Source organism: Empidonax traillii, unplaced genomic scaffold (genome assembly GCF_003031625.1).
Source record: "Empidonax traillii isolate 1590-97213 ecotype Southwest subspecies unplaced genomic scaffold, ASM303162v1 scaffold537:size946161, whole genome shotgun sequence".
NCBI classification, from domain to species: Eukaryota; Metazoa; Chordata; class Aves; order Passeriformes; family Tyrannidae; genus Empidonax; species Empidonax traillii.
Genome location: NW_020955730.1, coordinates 575542 through 590032, shown reverse-complemented (window position 1 = coordinate 590032; position 14491 = coordinate 575542). Strand labels below are relative to the sequence as shown.

General features: G+C 43.5%; 1 protein-coding gene and 1 long non-coding RNA gene across 8 annotated transcripts in view; one reads left to right on the top strand and one right to left on the bottom strand.

Annotated features, from left to right (window-relative positions):
* RREB1 (ras responsive element binding protein 1) overlaps positions 1–14491 on the bottom strand; it is a 123094-nt gene that overhangs the window by 78605 nt on the left and 29998 nt on the right. For 2 of the 7 annotated variants that reach the window (XM_027897354.1, XM_027897360.1), the window contains exons 1-2: positions 8396–9219; positions 7975–8111 (exon numbers count right to left, since the gene is read on the bottom strand). The exons of 1 other annotated variant lie outside the window; for it this stretch is intronic. In XM_027897354.1, coding sequence (XP_027753155.1) covers positions 7975–8026 — 52 coding nt within the window. In that variant the 5' untranslated portion in view covers positions 8027–8111; positions 8396–9219. Of the gene's footprint in view, positions 1–7974; positions 8289–8395; positions 9220–14491 lie in introns of those variants that run through there. 4 more of the 7 variants (XM_027897355.1, XM_027897358.1, XM_027897359.1 and 1 more) reach the window with 4 other exon arrangements.
* Positions 9694–13453, top strand: LOC114064369. Its single transcript, XR_003572743.1, has 2 exons — positions 9694–12192; positions 12492–13453. It is a non-coding gene; the product is annotated as an uncharacterized LOC114064369 (long non-coding RNA).

Sequence of the window (14491 nt, the reverse complement as noted above, 5' to 3'; positions counted from 1 at the left end):
AACAAAATAGTGGAAACTGTTTTCTGCTTCCAGTCTAGACATTATTGTTTTGTAGTAACTTTTATATGCCTCATGGAACTCAACCATTCAATATAGAAAGATACAAGAGAAGAATTCAAGAAATTGTTAGCCATCTCAACCTGTAGAGCACACAAGCATGTATTTGAATGAGTTAAAATGATAAACTACAAGGAGAAAACAAAAACACTAAATAAATTATTTTTTACAGTAAAGTGAGAAACTTTTCTTGATCTACCCACTTATTTCACATATGGTCATGTGTAAGTATCATTCTACAAAAAATCAGAAACAAGTCACCACCAGATTTTTCTCACTTGTCCCTTCATCTGAACTTCAAATGGAGTTTCTGAAGATTTCACCATCCCTAGTTACTGGCAACTGAAGACAGAAACTGGCCCTTTCCTCATCTCTTCAGGTCTGGCACGCCACGAAGGCTATGAAGGTAGGCACTTTCATAAATAGAAGAGGCAGTACTAACATGTTCAGCATTTTCACACCAAACTTGAAATATTATTCAATACAGACTTGACAAAAAAAAAAAAAAACAAAACACGAAAGCTGAAAAATTCAAGGGTTTCTCAGCAAATACACTCCTCTAAAACTTCCTACAATCTCCAAACATGGATAATTTCTGAAGTAACGAGGTCTTCAAAATAGCAGTAAGCAAGCTCCCTGAAGGGTGGGGTAATTGGGAGGGTTATCACACCTCTGGGGGAAGTCACAGGCTCTATCTTGGCAGTGTTTCATCCCTTCATATACCCAGGGGACTGATTAGTTCATGATAAGCAATTAGGCACCCTAGGGAGGACGGTTAACTGTCTTACCAAAACAAAAAGGCTGCACAAATGTAAGTCTCATTAGATTAAAGAAACACTATCTGCAGAACAGCAAATTTGTGTCTGTTCCCTTCTACTGGAACTAGCAAATACTACATTTTGCCTACATATGGCACACACAGATCTCAGAACTCCCAAATTTGAGCACGTACTTGCTGCTAAATTGGTAACAAATGCTCTGAAGCATTTTCTTTCCCAAGACACTAGTGCTGTGATGCAGGAAAAGAGGAGGAGGGATGGAGAGGAGGAATAGAGTAAATACTAACTTGAGCTAGCAAACCCATTCATTTAAATTCTCTTCCTCATTGTTAAAATCGCCCGTTACCAAGGATCAGCTGCATAAAGCAGGCCCTGAAAAGGCTCTATATGGCTGAATGCTGGTTGCGTTTTCAGAACGAAATCCCCAGTCAACAGCAGTCACACCATTACACGCCCTGCCCCTAAAAAAAATGGTCTGGGAAGCTCCTGCCAGCTGTGAGGCTCACAGTGAAGCACTTATGTGTATCACTACCCTACCCACGTTAAACATTTATCTCTGATGAAGCAGAGGGACGAAGTCACCTTTTGCCTGCCAACTGATGTAAAAGCTCCCACACACCCCAAGAGCTGCCGATGGTGCTGTTCCTGACTTACATCAGGCTCAGTGTATTTCAAAGTACTCCAATGGCTTCAAATAAGGAGTGCTTTTTTCAGTAAGACGACCCCCTGTTCTTTTCTGTCCTTTTATCTTTCCTTAACAGTTTGCCATTCAGTGATAGGAGGGAACCCCAGCTGCATAGCCCGAGCTTTTATCTTCTGCTGACCATGCAACAACACAAAGCTCAGTGCTGGATTTCCTGCTGCTTGCCGAAAGGGGCTGTTCAGCTTGTTTAAATATTACTTGCCTTGGGAGCCTTGGAGTTGTGCCCAAGCACTGTACTGTATCTTCCCAGCATCCATTTCAGCATGTACTTTAAAGGTCTTTAGGTTCCATGTACTATGCTCTCTCTCACTACAGGAGAAGCCTGATGCCTCCAGGAAAAAAAGAAAACCCACCAAACTCCTCCCTCTCTCCCCCTTTCCCCTGTTAATCTCTGTGCTTCATTCTGTTACACAGCTCACAGAAGTCCCTCTTCAACCCAAAAGCATACAAACATATTTAGTCCTGTAAATCAAACCAACTGCAACCAAGGTAAAAAGACATTTTGGTATGAAAAGCTACAGGCAGGAAGCTATCAATGCTCAGTGAGGAAGCAACCAAGAAAGCCCAGTAGCAAAAGTGGCTTGTGGTGCAGCAGCCTTCTGCCATACTAAATGCATAAAGTCTCCACAATGGATTTCAGAAGAATCTTAAAATACAACCTTCTCTGAATTTGCAAACTTAACGTCAAGGCACTTTCCCATTCAGAGTAGTGATGAAGACAAAACACGGCTTTCACAAAACCAGAAAGGATATTCCAGCCTTTAGGAATTCTTTCAGAAGCCCTTCTTTTCACAATTACTGTGCCACTGGGAGGCTGAGTTCTGGTTACAAGGTCAGGAGGAGATAACCTTGGCCAATAGAAATGATCTGCATCAGCCCAAAGGCAGCGCCAGGCCACCCATTAAGCAGCCCAGCAGGCCTCACTGTTAACCTGTTTGCAACTGATAACAGCTGATACAGATGGAGAAGGAGGAGATAAAAATCCAGGTTCACAATCTATTTGTGAAAGTTGTGGACACAGCCGTTCAAAAAAGGAAAACTTCAGTGAATACTGACTGCGAGACCTGTCCTGTAGGAAAATGTCTCTCATATTCCATGGCAGCTGGGATGCAGAAATATATGCACCCCCACAAGATAATGTAGAATTGCAGGAAACTCAAGGCTAGAAGTGAAAACCTGTTTTAAATCCATTCTGCTTCACTCCAGCCTGCAGTGTACAGACTGATTTAACCTGATGTAAGCCATGGCTGTCATTCAGAAGGACAGGCTGCCAGTCCTCACTTTACCCCACAGCTCTGGCCACGTGTTCTCCCTCCAGCCTTGTGCCAGTCGTAGAGTTTGACCAACCACAAAGTGATCCAGGATCACGGAACTTATCTGATTTGGGATTTGTGTTTGTTTGGGTTGTTTTTTGTTTGCACTTAAAAATGTACATACACACGGTTTCATCAACAACCTTCACACGGGGGAGCTGAGACATCGTCAAATTACACCCTCTATTTGAGTGAGGGATGAGAGACCTGAGCAAGAATGTTGTTGGTAACACTACTCCCGCAGTGCTGCAGTACCGGGGAAAGATGAAAAGATGTAGTGGAATGAACCCACAACCGGCTCCATCTCCAGACTCCCCCCTCCTGCTCCTGCTTGCTCCCTTCTCTCCAGCTCAGAGCTCATGTGCAACTCCTCTGCCACAGAAAACACTCCTATTATTTAAAGGCCTACCTGAAGTTCAGTTCTCTAATTAACCTCAGTGAAAATAAGTTCACAATAAAATAAACTACCACAATTAAAATATCTGCACTGCACTTCTCCCATGGCATCCCCAGATGAGGGGAGCAAGAGAGAAAAGCAGTCTCAGGCAACAAGTTAGTAATTTTCTGCTTACCTATCCAATTTTTCCTACATCAAGAGCTGGGTGTACCTTTTGCACAGTGCTGAGAACAAAACAAACATAACTCGAAAATATTCCTCTCCCTGCCTCCCTAAGTCTTTACATGGCTGAATTAAGCGCAATTTTCAGCTCGTTTGTCTGTTTGTAAACATCTGTCAATGACCTTTTCCCCAGACAGAAACACAAAATTTACCCCCTCCAATAATACTCATGCTTCATTAAGTCACATCAGTAACAATGCTGGAACAGCCTGCCACCGGGTGCCACATCTACCAACCACAGCCCCAGAGCCACCAGCACGTAGCTCACCTGCAGCCCTCAAGTACTTTAGAAACAATATTTACAAACCTTGGGCCCTTGGATTTAACATACAGCACAGTGGGAATGGCACACATGCTTCCACACAGGCAGCTGACCTCCTACAGAGAGTGGTATTTATTGTAAAACGCATCACCTTAAGGGGACAGGATGGGACATAAGTAGAGAAAAGAAACCAAAGCTGCAGAGGGGCAGGACGTGTTGCCTGGCTGCATGTCCTCAGGCGCTACTATCTCACGTTGCTTACACCATCTGATCACTCAAAGCTAAACATGGAATGTAGGTAGCAAGTCATAACGCTGTGCAGGCCTGGAGACGTGACCCATCAGCTGTTTCTGCATTATAATTATTACACTGGGGCACAGCAGGACCAAAGGTTTGCCTGGGCAGATTTCTGCAAAGTTCTGGCTTGTTAAAAACGACAAGAAAGGCCACATGCCGCTTTCAGATTTATGATTACAGTCACTTTTCTGCAGACCCGGCATTCCCTGTTTAAAATCCCCAATCCGCAAGAAAAGCATAAGGCCCACAACTATTTCACGTTATTCGAAACAGGATTAAGAAGTGACATTTCACAAGACTGTGATCTGTCTCACACCCTTCATAAGACAGAAAGGAGTTTCATATGAAGATGCAGTGAAGCAGCACTCCTGAACCATCATTCTCTGAAATTCTAAGCTGGTCTTTCTTGGTCATTTCTCCTTCAGGCCACTTCTGCTCTCAGGCTTCCTCTCTCTCTTTGTATTTTTAAAGTGCCTGCCACTAATAAAAAAACCTGAAAATGTTATTGCAATATTATAATTTCCTTGTATTATCATATTCTCTACTGAACTGATTCTCAGAGCAATTTTGACCCTCAGCTCACATTGGGCCTCAAGTGATTGCAAACTGCTTCTTTCAGCTCTTCCTCCATTTTATTTTTGTCCTAACAAGCACAGAGTACAACTACAGGACTTGGTTTTGCAATTCTGGACTTAAAATGCAAATATCTTCACTGGTATAGCTGAAAAGGAATGCCTCACTTTTAGGCAATCTGATTGTTTCTGTAAACAGGCACAGAACTACTCAAAGCTCAAAGAGAAGAAGTCAGTAAGGAAATTATTTCAGCCAATATATATTCAGCATGTCTCACTGCCCAAGATTTGCTCTATAAGTAAACCTTAACTAATTAAGAATACAGTTTGTCAGGCAGTGACGTGAATTTTAGTGCAAGAGATCAAGAGAGAAACAAGAACAAGAATTGTAGGAGGACAACAAAAACCTGCAACAGTACACAGCCACAGCATTTTTATTATATGAAATGCAGCAGGCACTGTTCATCTGGATAGCGCAGCTCCTTTCCAAATAACTGCCTTTAGCAGACTCACAGACCAGAAGGGATGCTTTCAGGAGGTCACTTCAAGCTACCTCAACCTCAAGCTTCCTGTTTGACACCTCTTGGACTCCCTCTGGCCTCCCACCCACCCCTTAACCAAACAAAATAAAAATCTAAGTACTTTTAGCATATTCCAGACAAAGATGTGCTCAAAGCAAAATCCTTTTGAGGGCCGAACACTACAGGCATATCGCCCAAACTTCAAAGACACCATTTTTTGCAAGAGCAGAGAGGCACAGGGATGTCAGGTGGTTAATGAGAAGATGGGCAGAAGGAAGACATCAGTAAGGTATGAATGAGTTTGCAGGTCAGAAAAGTACACTTGAGGCTAATAGACCAAAACTTCTGTTAGCACAAGAAGAGCATCCACCTCTAAGAAACCACATCCTATCTTATTCTCCTCATGCCCTCCCTGGTACCCTTCTCCCTACTGTAATTCAGAACAGCAAGGCAACCAATGTCCAACCATACATCAGAAGAACTGGCTAATACAATGTCACCCAGCCCACCAAGTGAACAAAACCCACCAACGAATCCAGCTACTGATTAACTGCAAATTTTTGCTTTACTGATAGTATTACACTGCCAAGGGTTCCCTTGCTTTTGCACTCACACTGCCCTCTTAGAAACACCCTCTGCTCAAACCCAGATTTACAAATACATGTACAGATATTCTACACATCTGCTTCCACCTGGTGGATTACCAGAGATGGGAGAGTGCTGTGTTTTTAAAACAAATGTGTAAACCCACCTCTAAAATTAGTTGCATGGTAATTCTGTGGGCAGGTGCAGAAGGGAAGAGTGGTTGGGCTCCAGGTGGGGGTGGGGGGAAGTTTGCAAGAAATGGAATAAGAATCACTAAAGCGTTTAACCCATTTTGAAATTATTTTTTCCCCCTCTTAGAAAACAAACAAAAAAGGGGTTTTTCTTCCATTTTAAAGAGTTCCTCGAAATAGAGGAGGACAGAACTATCATTACTGCTCTGGGGTGCTTAACATGAATAAATCACTTCAATCAAATATTTTGTAAAAGAACTTAAAATTCTCTTTCCACAGTCTCCCCTTCTGTAATCAGGCAAAAAAGCAGTTTTAAAATGCACATTAAAATATGTATTACACATATACACTGTATAAAATCAAAACAAAACCAGAACGTAATTTATTAATTGCTGGCTACAACTACAGAAATGAGGGGTTCTTTTAATACTTCACCAACGCAAATGAGAAATGACAGGGAGTATCCTGAGAAACTCTCAGTTGTAAAGTCTTTCAGGTCTGGTTTCTAAAAATTTCCTTGCTATGATAACTGCAAATGCAGTTTTGCAGTAACTTCCAGTTCCATTTTCACATGCATATTTTTAAATACAACAGATGCCTTTGCCCTGTGTACGCAACATCGGGGGTATTTCATTTCTCAGGAAAGCCAACTCTGAAGACCCTAGAGGTGTGGCAACATTTCTTTTTTGCTCCAGATACTCCTGACTAGAAGAGAAGGTAAATATTATTCCAGGCTCAATCTGTTTCCCTCTTGCACCCACAGCAGCTTAGTAAGATACAGTCAGAAGGCTATTGCAAGTTACACTTAAGGGGTCATTACAAATCAAGGTCTCAGTCTTGCTAATGAACTGATTCTAATAGGCCCATTCTGTGGAACAGACCCATTAGCTTCAACAGTGGTCACTGAATCAGGAAGTTTGTTTACATCACATGCACAGGTATTTATGAACTTCAGGGCCTTTGTTCTTACTTAGGAGACTAGGGCTAGCGTGTTTGGTGAGGAGTACAAACCTTGTCAGACAACTTTCAAGCTACCCTTACTCCATATGGAACCGAAGTGCCTGCAGAGTAAAGCACATTCATGAAAACAGCATTTTCACCTTACACTGACAAACCCTTCAACCAGAAATTCTATACCTACACCTGTGCAAGAGGAACAGTGCAAGAGGAACAATCATGCATTCCCCGTGTGTGTTTTGCACCTCAAAGAGCAGACAAATACAGAGGTATGAAAGACTGCTAAATTGCTTCCTGAAGATGTGGGACTAGGTTACCAACTTCAGTCTTCACAGAACTAAACTGACTTACTCTGGTCTGGAGTAAGACAGATATGATAATGCCTGGCTTTCATCGGGTCATTCACAGTCCTTTTTACCTCCAGAATGCAACAGACATTAAGAATAGAATGCGCAGGAGAAATTGCCATTGCCAGCTATTATCAGCTATGGTAAGAGCCAGCTTATTCAATAGATAGCTATAACTGCAATCTCCCACCCGCTTCACCCTTTCCAAATCTCAATGTCCCTGCGTTACAGCTTTGAGGACTAGAAGAACAGGTCAGGCCTTCTCCCCCTTTGTAAGGATTCTACGTTTGTTGTGGGTTTTGTTCTATTTCAAATGAGAGAAGACATGATAGTAATTCAAAGCCTGAACTCACTTTTCCCTCAGCTTCACTCTCAGAAATGGCCGAAGAATTTTTTTTTACTACTTATTTTTCTTTCAAAAACAAATGGGGCCTGAAGCTAAACACCTGACATGTAGTGTTTCAGCACAAACAGTTAAAGCTCAGTAGAGCCTCATGCAAGAGAAAACAGGGCCCATAATAAGAACTGCCTAGTGATCTCCAACTGGAAATCCTCCTGGCAGACCATCTCCTTTCATGAAGAGGAACTTACTGACATTCTCTCTCCATTCTTGTCCCTGATGACTCCTTCACTACACTTGGAAATTAGGAACCTGACTAAGCTCCCTAAAAACTGGTCTGGTCAGTCCCAGTTACGCCTGTTCCAAAACAGTGAAAGCACGGTGTAACATCTCAGACGACACTGGGAACTGCCAGCAAACATTAGGAGTACCTCTTTTTCCTCGAGTCCAGTTGCTGTCACAGACTCTCATTCCAAACATCATGAGATATTTTCAATGCATTTTTGGGGTTGCTGACTTTAAGCCCACAGGACAAACTCCACTAGTGGTAGTTCAAAATCAGAAAACGCTTGGGAAAAGAAAGCAGGAAAAAGCTGACATTCTCTCACAGTCACTCGAGTACAAGAGCCACAGCCTTAGCACTGCCAGTTTCCCATCTCATTAAGTGTCTTGCAATACTTGTTTTTGTAATAGTTTTCCATGCTGTCTACACAAAAAAAACTATCTCAGAAGCCAGAAGAACTACATTCCTTAACCATGGACCCTTTCCAGACTCACCCCAAACCTTTCTGTGCTTAAGGCCCTATACGTACAAGAACACGCAGATCATTACAGGCCCGGGATTTGATTCACCTTCAAGTTGCCCTCATTTTGAGGTTGAACACTTCCTAAACTCCATCCCTGATGCTTTCCTGGCTCTCTGAGGGAAGGCGGGCAGCCTCCTGCTTCCTCTCCATTCCCAGTTGCCAGGACCGCACTGGGGCCTACCCACGCTGCCTCCCGCAAGCCACACCGGAGTGCCCAATGCATGGCAGGGTGTGATCGCAGCAACCCCTTCGTACACAGCATCTTTCTTTCTGAGAAATTCACAGCCAGTAGCTGCCTACTTTCCAGTTTTTCCCTTTCAACTCTTTTTTTAGGACACGGACACCTCCCCCCCCCTCATTCCTCGTCACCTCCACTCAGAAAGCCTGATGCTCGCTGATACCATAGTAGACAGCAAGGTCTTTGAATCCGTGGCTGCTGGCTGGTCTGGAACCAGCCCGAGTAAGGTTCAGACAAGACACAGACACACACACTCTTCCAGAAACTTTAAAATCCAAATTCAAATTCTCCGTCCATCACCCTGAATGTTGTCAGGCAATAAAAACACTAATATGAGAAGTCACAGTAGGAGAAACCACCAACTACCTGCCTGGGGTCCGATGACTGCTGATAAGCCCTTGTGAGGAACGGACACGATCCAGCCACTGATGGTCGTTGCCTCCCACAGCCCCTCCAGCAGATCCTACCCTACGGACCAGGCCCCACGTTCAGCTCACCCGTTCCTACGTCTCTCGGACATCAAGATATTTGAGGGGCCACTAACGGCCTCCTGAACTCCACAGCAACCACGTCCTCTCGTCATCCTCTGCTGATGCTACAGCCACACTGAGACTCAACACTACTCAACTCCAAGGTACTATGAAAAATAACCAGGTGGTCGTTTCCCGAGCTCAGAGCGTACCTACGTATGTCAGCTTGCATTTATTATGCATTTATTTTCTTAGTATACTTTACATTCCTCTATGACTAAGTCAAGACAAACCTCCCCTTTTTAAGAAAGAAGAGGCCCAGTCCTTCCAACTTTTGTACAAAGAGCAAATCCTCCAATACCCACGTTGTGTGCTAAGGGTCCTGAAAACTTCCAGAAACAGCTGAAGGATAGAGGCAGATGGAAGATTTTTGTGATGAATCCCTCTTTTCAGTTTTAGAAATAACTGTACAATTAAATAGATGCAATGCACTGTTCAAATCAGTATGTAAACTCAGAATGAAAACTTTTTTAAAAATCACTACGGCTTTAGGTTTTCTACTTATATTTCTTTACATATCTCTATTTATATTTCTTCTTGTATTTCTTCTCTTATATTTTGACTGCAATGGTCTCCTGTAAAATAAAATTATTTTTCATCTTCAAGATATAATTAACATAGGAACTGGTACCTTTGCATCTTTCCTATGCATTTGCATCAAAGACTCAATGGTACAAACACAAGGATGCATACCTGTAAGGTTCCTAACCACACCTCTGCATTAAGAAGATTAGTGAGCAATCTAACAAAAGGGTGTTTACTTTTAGTGCAGCCTGATTCTGTATCACTCAGCCCATTTGCAATCTGTAATACTGATATCACTTAATTGATATTTACTGATATTTTGGAGACAAAGGGACCCATGCTTCTCTATCAATCACATTTAGTAAATCCACAAAAGTTATAACGAAACCAGTCAAGAGACAGAAAAATCAAGCCTTTGGGATGCTACACTACTGTCTCATGTGGTTAATTTTGATGATCTTGCTGAAGCACAGCCTTTAGCAATGTGCTTTTTCATACAAACATCCCTAGCTCAGAGACGATTAATCACCATTTATTACTCACCTTCTGGCAACACCCACTCTAAGCTAGGCACCATCCAGACACATCAAGACAGTCCCAGTCTGAAGACTCTGTGGTAAAATAGAGCCATTTCTGAGACCCAGTCCTGATGGACAGGTATCTACAGGCTCCTGTGGTACTCGACACAGCTACTAGGATCTGCCAGAATAAAGCTGTTCACAGGATAACTTTATCACAAATACCACTCTTTCAGAAAGGGACAAGGTATGTATTAAATACATCAGCTATACCTACTTTTCAATACCTGCCAACTGCTACTGGTGTTACGGTACAGTAAGCCTTGTGAAGGGATTTTGCTGAAGAAATACAGTGAATCTTCATAGATTTATCGATCAGAGCACCTCACTTGGTTACAGGAAAGTAGTTATTCTGTTCTTCTGCGGCATTAGTAACTTCTCAAACAAAGAAGCCTGATTGAGGCAGACAGTGAGGGGCTTATCAGCTTAGGAAATGGGAAGGATGGTCCAATTAACTGCCAAGCAGTCAGACATAATTCACTCTGACCAGGCCAATGAGAGACGAGTCCCAGAAATGCATGTCCTGTCCATTTATGTAACACCCAAACATTCCCCCCTGCAAAGTCTCCCCCTCTGGAAGTGTTACCTAACTAAGGAGCAAGTCAGCATAGGAAAATCTACCTGTATCATGCTGCATCCAAACCAACACCCTCTCTGATTAAGCAACCATCTCAGTGCTACAGGAGACGCTGCCAGTCACTAAACTGCTGATCTCAGGCACTAACAGCCATCACCAAGCAGCCAGCCAGAAAGCTCTGTGCAAGGTTATCCAGGGTCCACACCACTGCGCTGTCTTCTCACACATCAGTGAATGGGGCAAGATGCAGAAGGCACAAAAAGGAAAAAAAACACTGCCTTGTAGCATGTAGGTAGGCAGGCTTCATCTCTTTCTTCTGAGTCTCTTCTGCTAGCACAGAAATAGGCAGAAGTTACTGAAGCGATTTGACAATGTTAAAAACAAACAAATAGAAAACCTGAAGGCAAACCCTATGTAACAGCTGATTAGGAAAGCTGTGAATCCAGCCACACTGCTGCTCTTCATGTCCTCTGGCATGCTTCGTACCCTGCCAGTAGAAACAGAAGGAGGGCACAGAGAAACAGGAAGGGGAGAAATTCTACAAAAGATGCTAGAATGAAAAGAGAAAGTTCTCAGTGAACCACAGCTCTAGCTTGGGATCCATCACCTAGGAGGCAGCACGCATTTAAAGTAGAGACAGGAGAAAAAAAGAAAGAAAAAAAAAAAGCCCACCAAATACAAAATTCATATGATGTTTATCAAAAGAGTGGAATCTTTACTCTGCAACAAGTATGTGGGGACCTGATGCATCCTTTGATAAGGCACCTTTTTTTGTATAATCCTCTTCATTTTTAAGTGCCAGACTTAAGACTGTCATGTTTAGAAACACATGCTTTATGCAGTATGAGGAGTGTAAAAAACCCCAGTTGTGTGAAATATTTAGATTACAAATGGCAACATCCTATTTGTAAGCCAGTTACCAGGAGCTAAGGAATCTGTGTGGTACTAGCAAAGTTGCCTTGCAGCAGGGTGTTAGAGCAAGCATGAACCGGACTATATATGGTATGTTTACTGAAGGATTAGGCGTAAAGATGTTACAGAAGAAATGATGCCCTGTATTAGATGCTGGGCTTCCTGATGCAAGGCAAACCATCTTGCTCGGAAAGCAGTCTGTCATATATTCCTCATACACTTCTGGCTGCGGGTGCCAGTGAAACCTCTAGAAAACAGGAACAGGTTATGCTGCATGTAATGATTAACTACGTGGAGGATCAGCCCACCAAGCTCCGCCCGCCAGCATTCCCTGTCTCCTTGCTGCTCTTCCTCCCCCGCTACTTTTCGGCTGGGACTGTTCGGCAGGCAGGCAACCCAGCGGAGGGCAGGAAGGCACACACACACACACACACAGACACACACAGAGGCACATGCTGCGCTGCCTCTGCGACGGGATGATGGGTACGGACAAGTGCACCCTCTGTTTCTTAAGAAACAGCTGGCAGCAGGCGAGCCAGCGCTGCAACCATCCGCCTGCCCCACGTTCAAACCCAGTCGGCACAGGACTATTTCCCAACGAGGGGGGGGAAGGGGGGAAAATCCTGAAAGGGCAGAGGGAGGAGGGCGTACTGAAGATGCCTTAAAGCACAGCAGAAGGTTCGTTCTTGGCTTCAGTGTCCTGCCTAACCTGTTTTGTGGTATGTTCCGGTTAACTCTCCTTGTGGTCGAGAGGTTGTTCGATGTTTTTGGTTTCTTGGCAGCCAAAGCCAAGTTGCAGCCCCTTCTCTCCTCTGACTCCTTTCATGCTCCATCACACTCCAGCACAAACACAGGCACACGGGAAGGAGACGCCAGAAAACAAAACACTGAGTTCATCACAGACTGAAACTGGATGCACAGTTTCTTTACTGGAAGGAACTGGATCAACTCACCAGGATCTTCAGCCCTCAAGTGCCAGACTTCTCGCCTTCACTGCTGCTTTTTGACATTAGCAACTCCTCAAAAAAACCTCAAAACTATACAAAGTGGTAAGGGGGTGGGAAAACAAAGCAAAAAAAAAAAAAAACAACCCTCAAACCACACACCCAGAAGACTGCATGTCACGCAAATCTAACCAGAGCACAGTGAAGGAGCAGCAGCAGCCATCACAGCACCAGGATGTACCATCATACCACAGCAGATTTATGTCTTCACTGTGTACAGTATTCACAGGGTTAATGGATAGCCCAAAGATCAGAAATATACCTGTTAAGCAATAAAAGCATCAACTTAAAGCTGTGCTGGATGGTTTTTGACAGAGGTTAAGCGGTTAGTAACCAGTGGCAAGAACTTGGTGGTGGTTCAGTAGCCATTTTAAGCAGCAGACATATTAATCGTGGGAGTGAAGTAACAAAAGAACCCGGGCAAAAACATGCTACAGAAATGAGGACCCCGACGAGCTCAGCAGCACACACATACCCCTCCATCGTGTGTAAAATAAACTTGGAGAAGCCAACAAAGAAGAAAGATGATTCCATGACCTCCAGAGCACAGAAAATCCCTCAGAGCAGTAAGTGCCAAGCATCAGAAACTTCCTGGTTTCCAGGCCGCTGTTTCACGTCTTCTGGGGAGTTTTCGTGCTATGGGAAAGACTTCCAAGTACACTGAAAGTAAGCCTGCAACATCCCCTTCCACTCCCACAGCAAGTATGCAGTTCATAAAAGATTAAAGTGTTGGAAACATATGCTTGAACGAAGACTCCTTTTTTTTTTTTTTTTTTTTAAATCAGCAGTTTAGCAGTTGATGCATTTTCTCAAAATATTTTGCCATCCCTTTTTTAATGCAGCGGGGAGAGGGGAGGCAGGCAGGGAGATGGAGCGAGCGAGCAAGAGCACGTGAGACACACACAGTTTTACTTGATGTATTTACAACTTGAACACAGTTTTACAGATGTATTTACTATACTGCTTCTCTTTAGGGGCTTTTCAGGCCAGGGCAGCCTTTGTCTCTATGTGCTATATGCTAGCCAGCTCATAACAAACAAGCAATCACAGCACAAGCAGATCTGGTTCCTTCTCTGAATCTGCTGGGATGCACAAAGATGTGCCTGAAAAACTTCTGTCCAGTTACAAATCTGATCAGTCCCTTTGGTCACGAGAGCCCCTGAAGGCTGGTACAATTATTAACTGTGCTACAGTCACATGAGAGAGAACAAGCTTCCCTCTCCCACCCTCATCCTGCGGGTAACATTATGTGGGCAGTGAATACATGAAAGAACATGGTGAGGCGGGGATGTGTGTGGAAACCTCCACAGAAAGACTGAAACAGCTGTATTTTTTTAATTATATTTTCTTTTTGGTGGACAAATTAGGGACATTTCAGGCAAGCCTGACCAGCGTCCAAACACGTTCAGGCACCCAAAGGAGGGTGAGGTGGGGAATCCTCATCTCCAATCAGTACCACCTTCATTAAAGAGGGGAAATCAGAGGTTTCTAATTTTCTCCATTTCTTAAACCCAGTGATGATGGAACACAAGAAGTATTTTTACTGAAGCACGAGTGAGCAATTTCTAAATTGGTGGGCTTGCTTTGAAGATTTCTTATTTGTTGGAGGGGACTCAACAGGTATGAGAGGAGAATAGAGATAGGGAAAGGAGCCCACTATGCTTCTGAGGAGAAATTCTTGGCGCTGAGACAAATGAGACAGGCAGCATGAACTAAAACCCTAAGCTGTGATTCAGCTGCTGGGACCAGAGCCTCATGCAGCATCCCTGCTATACGTA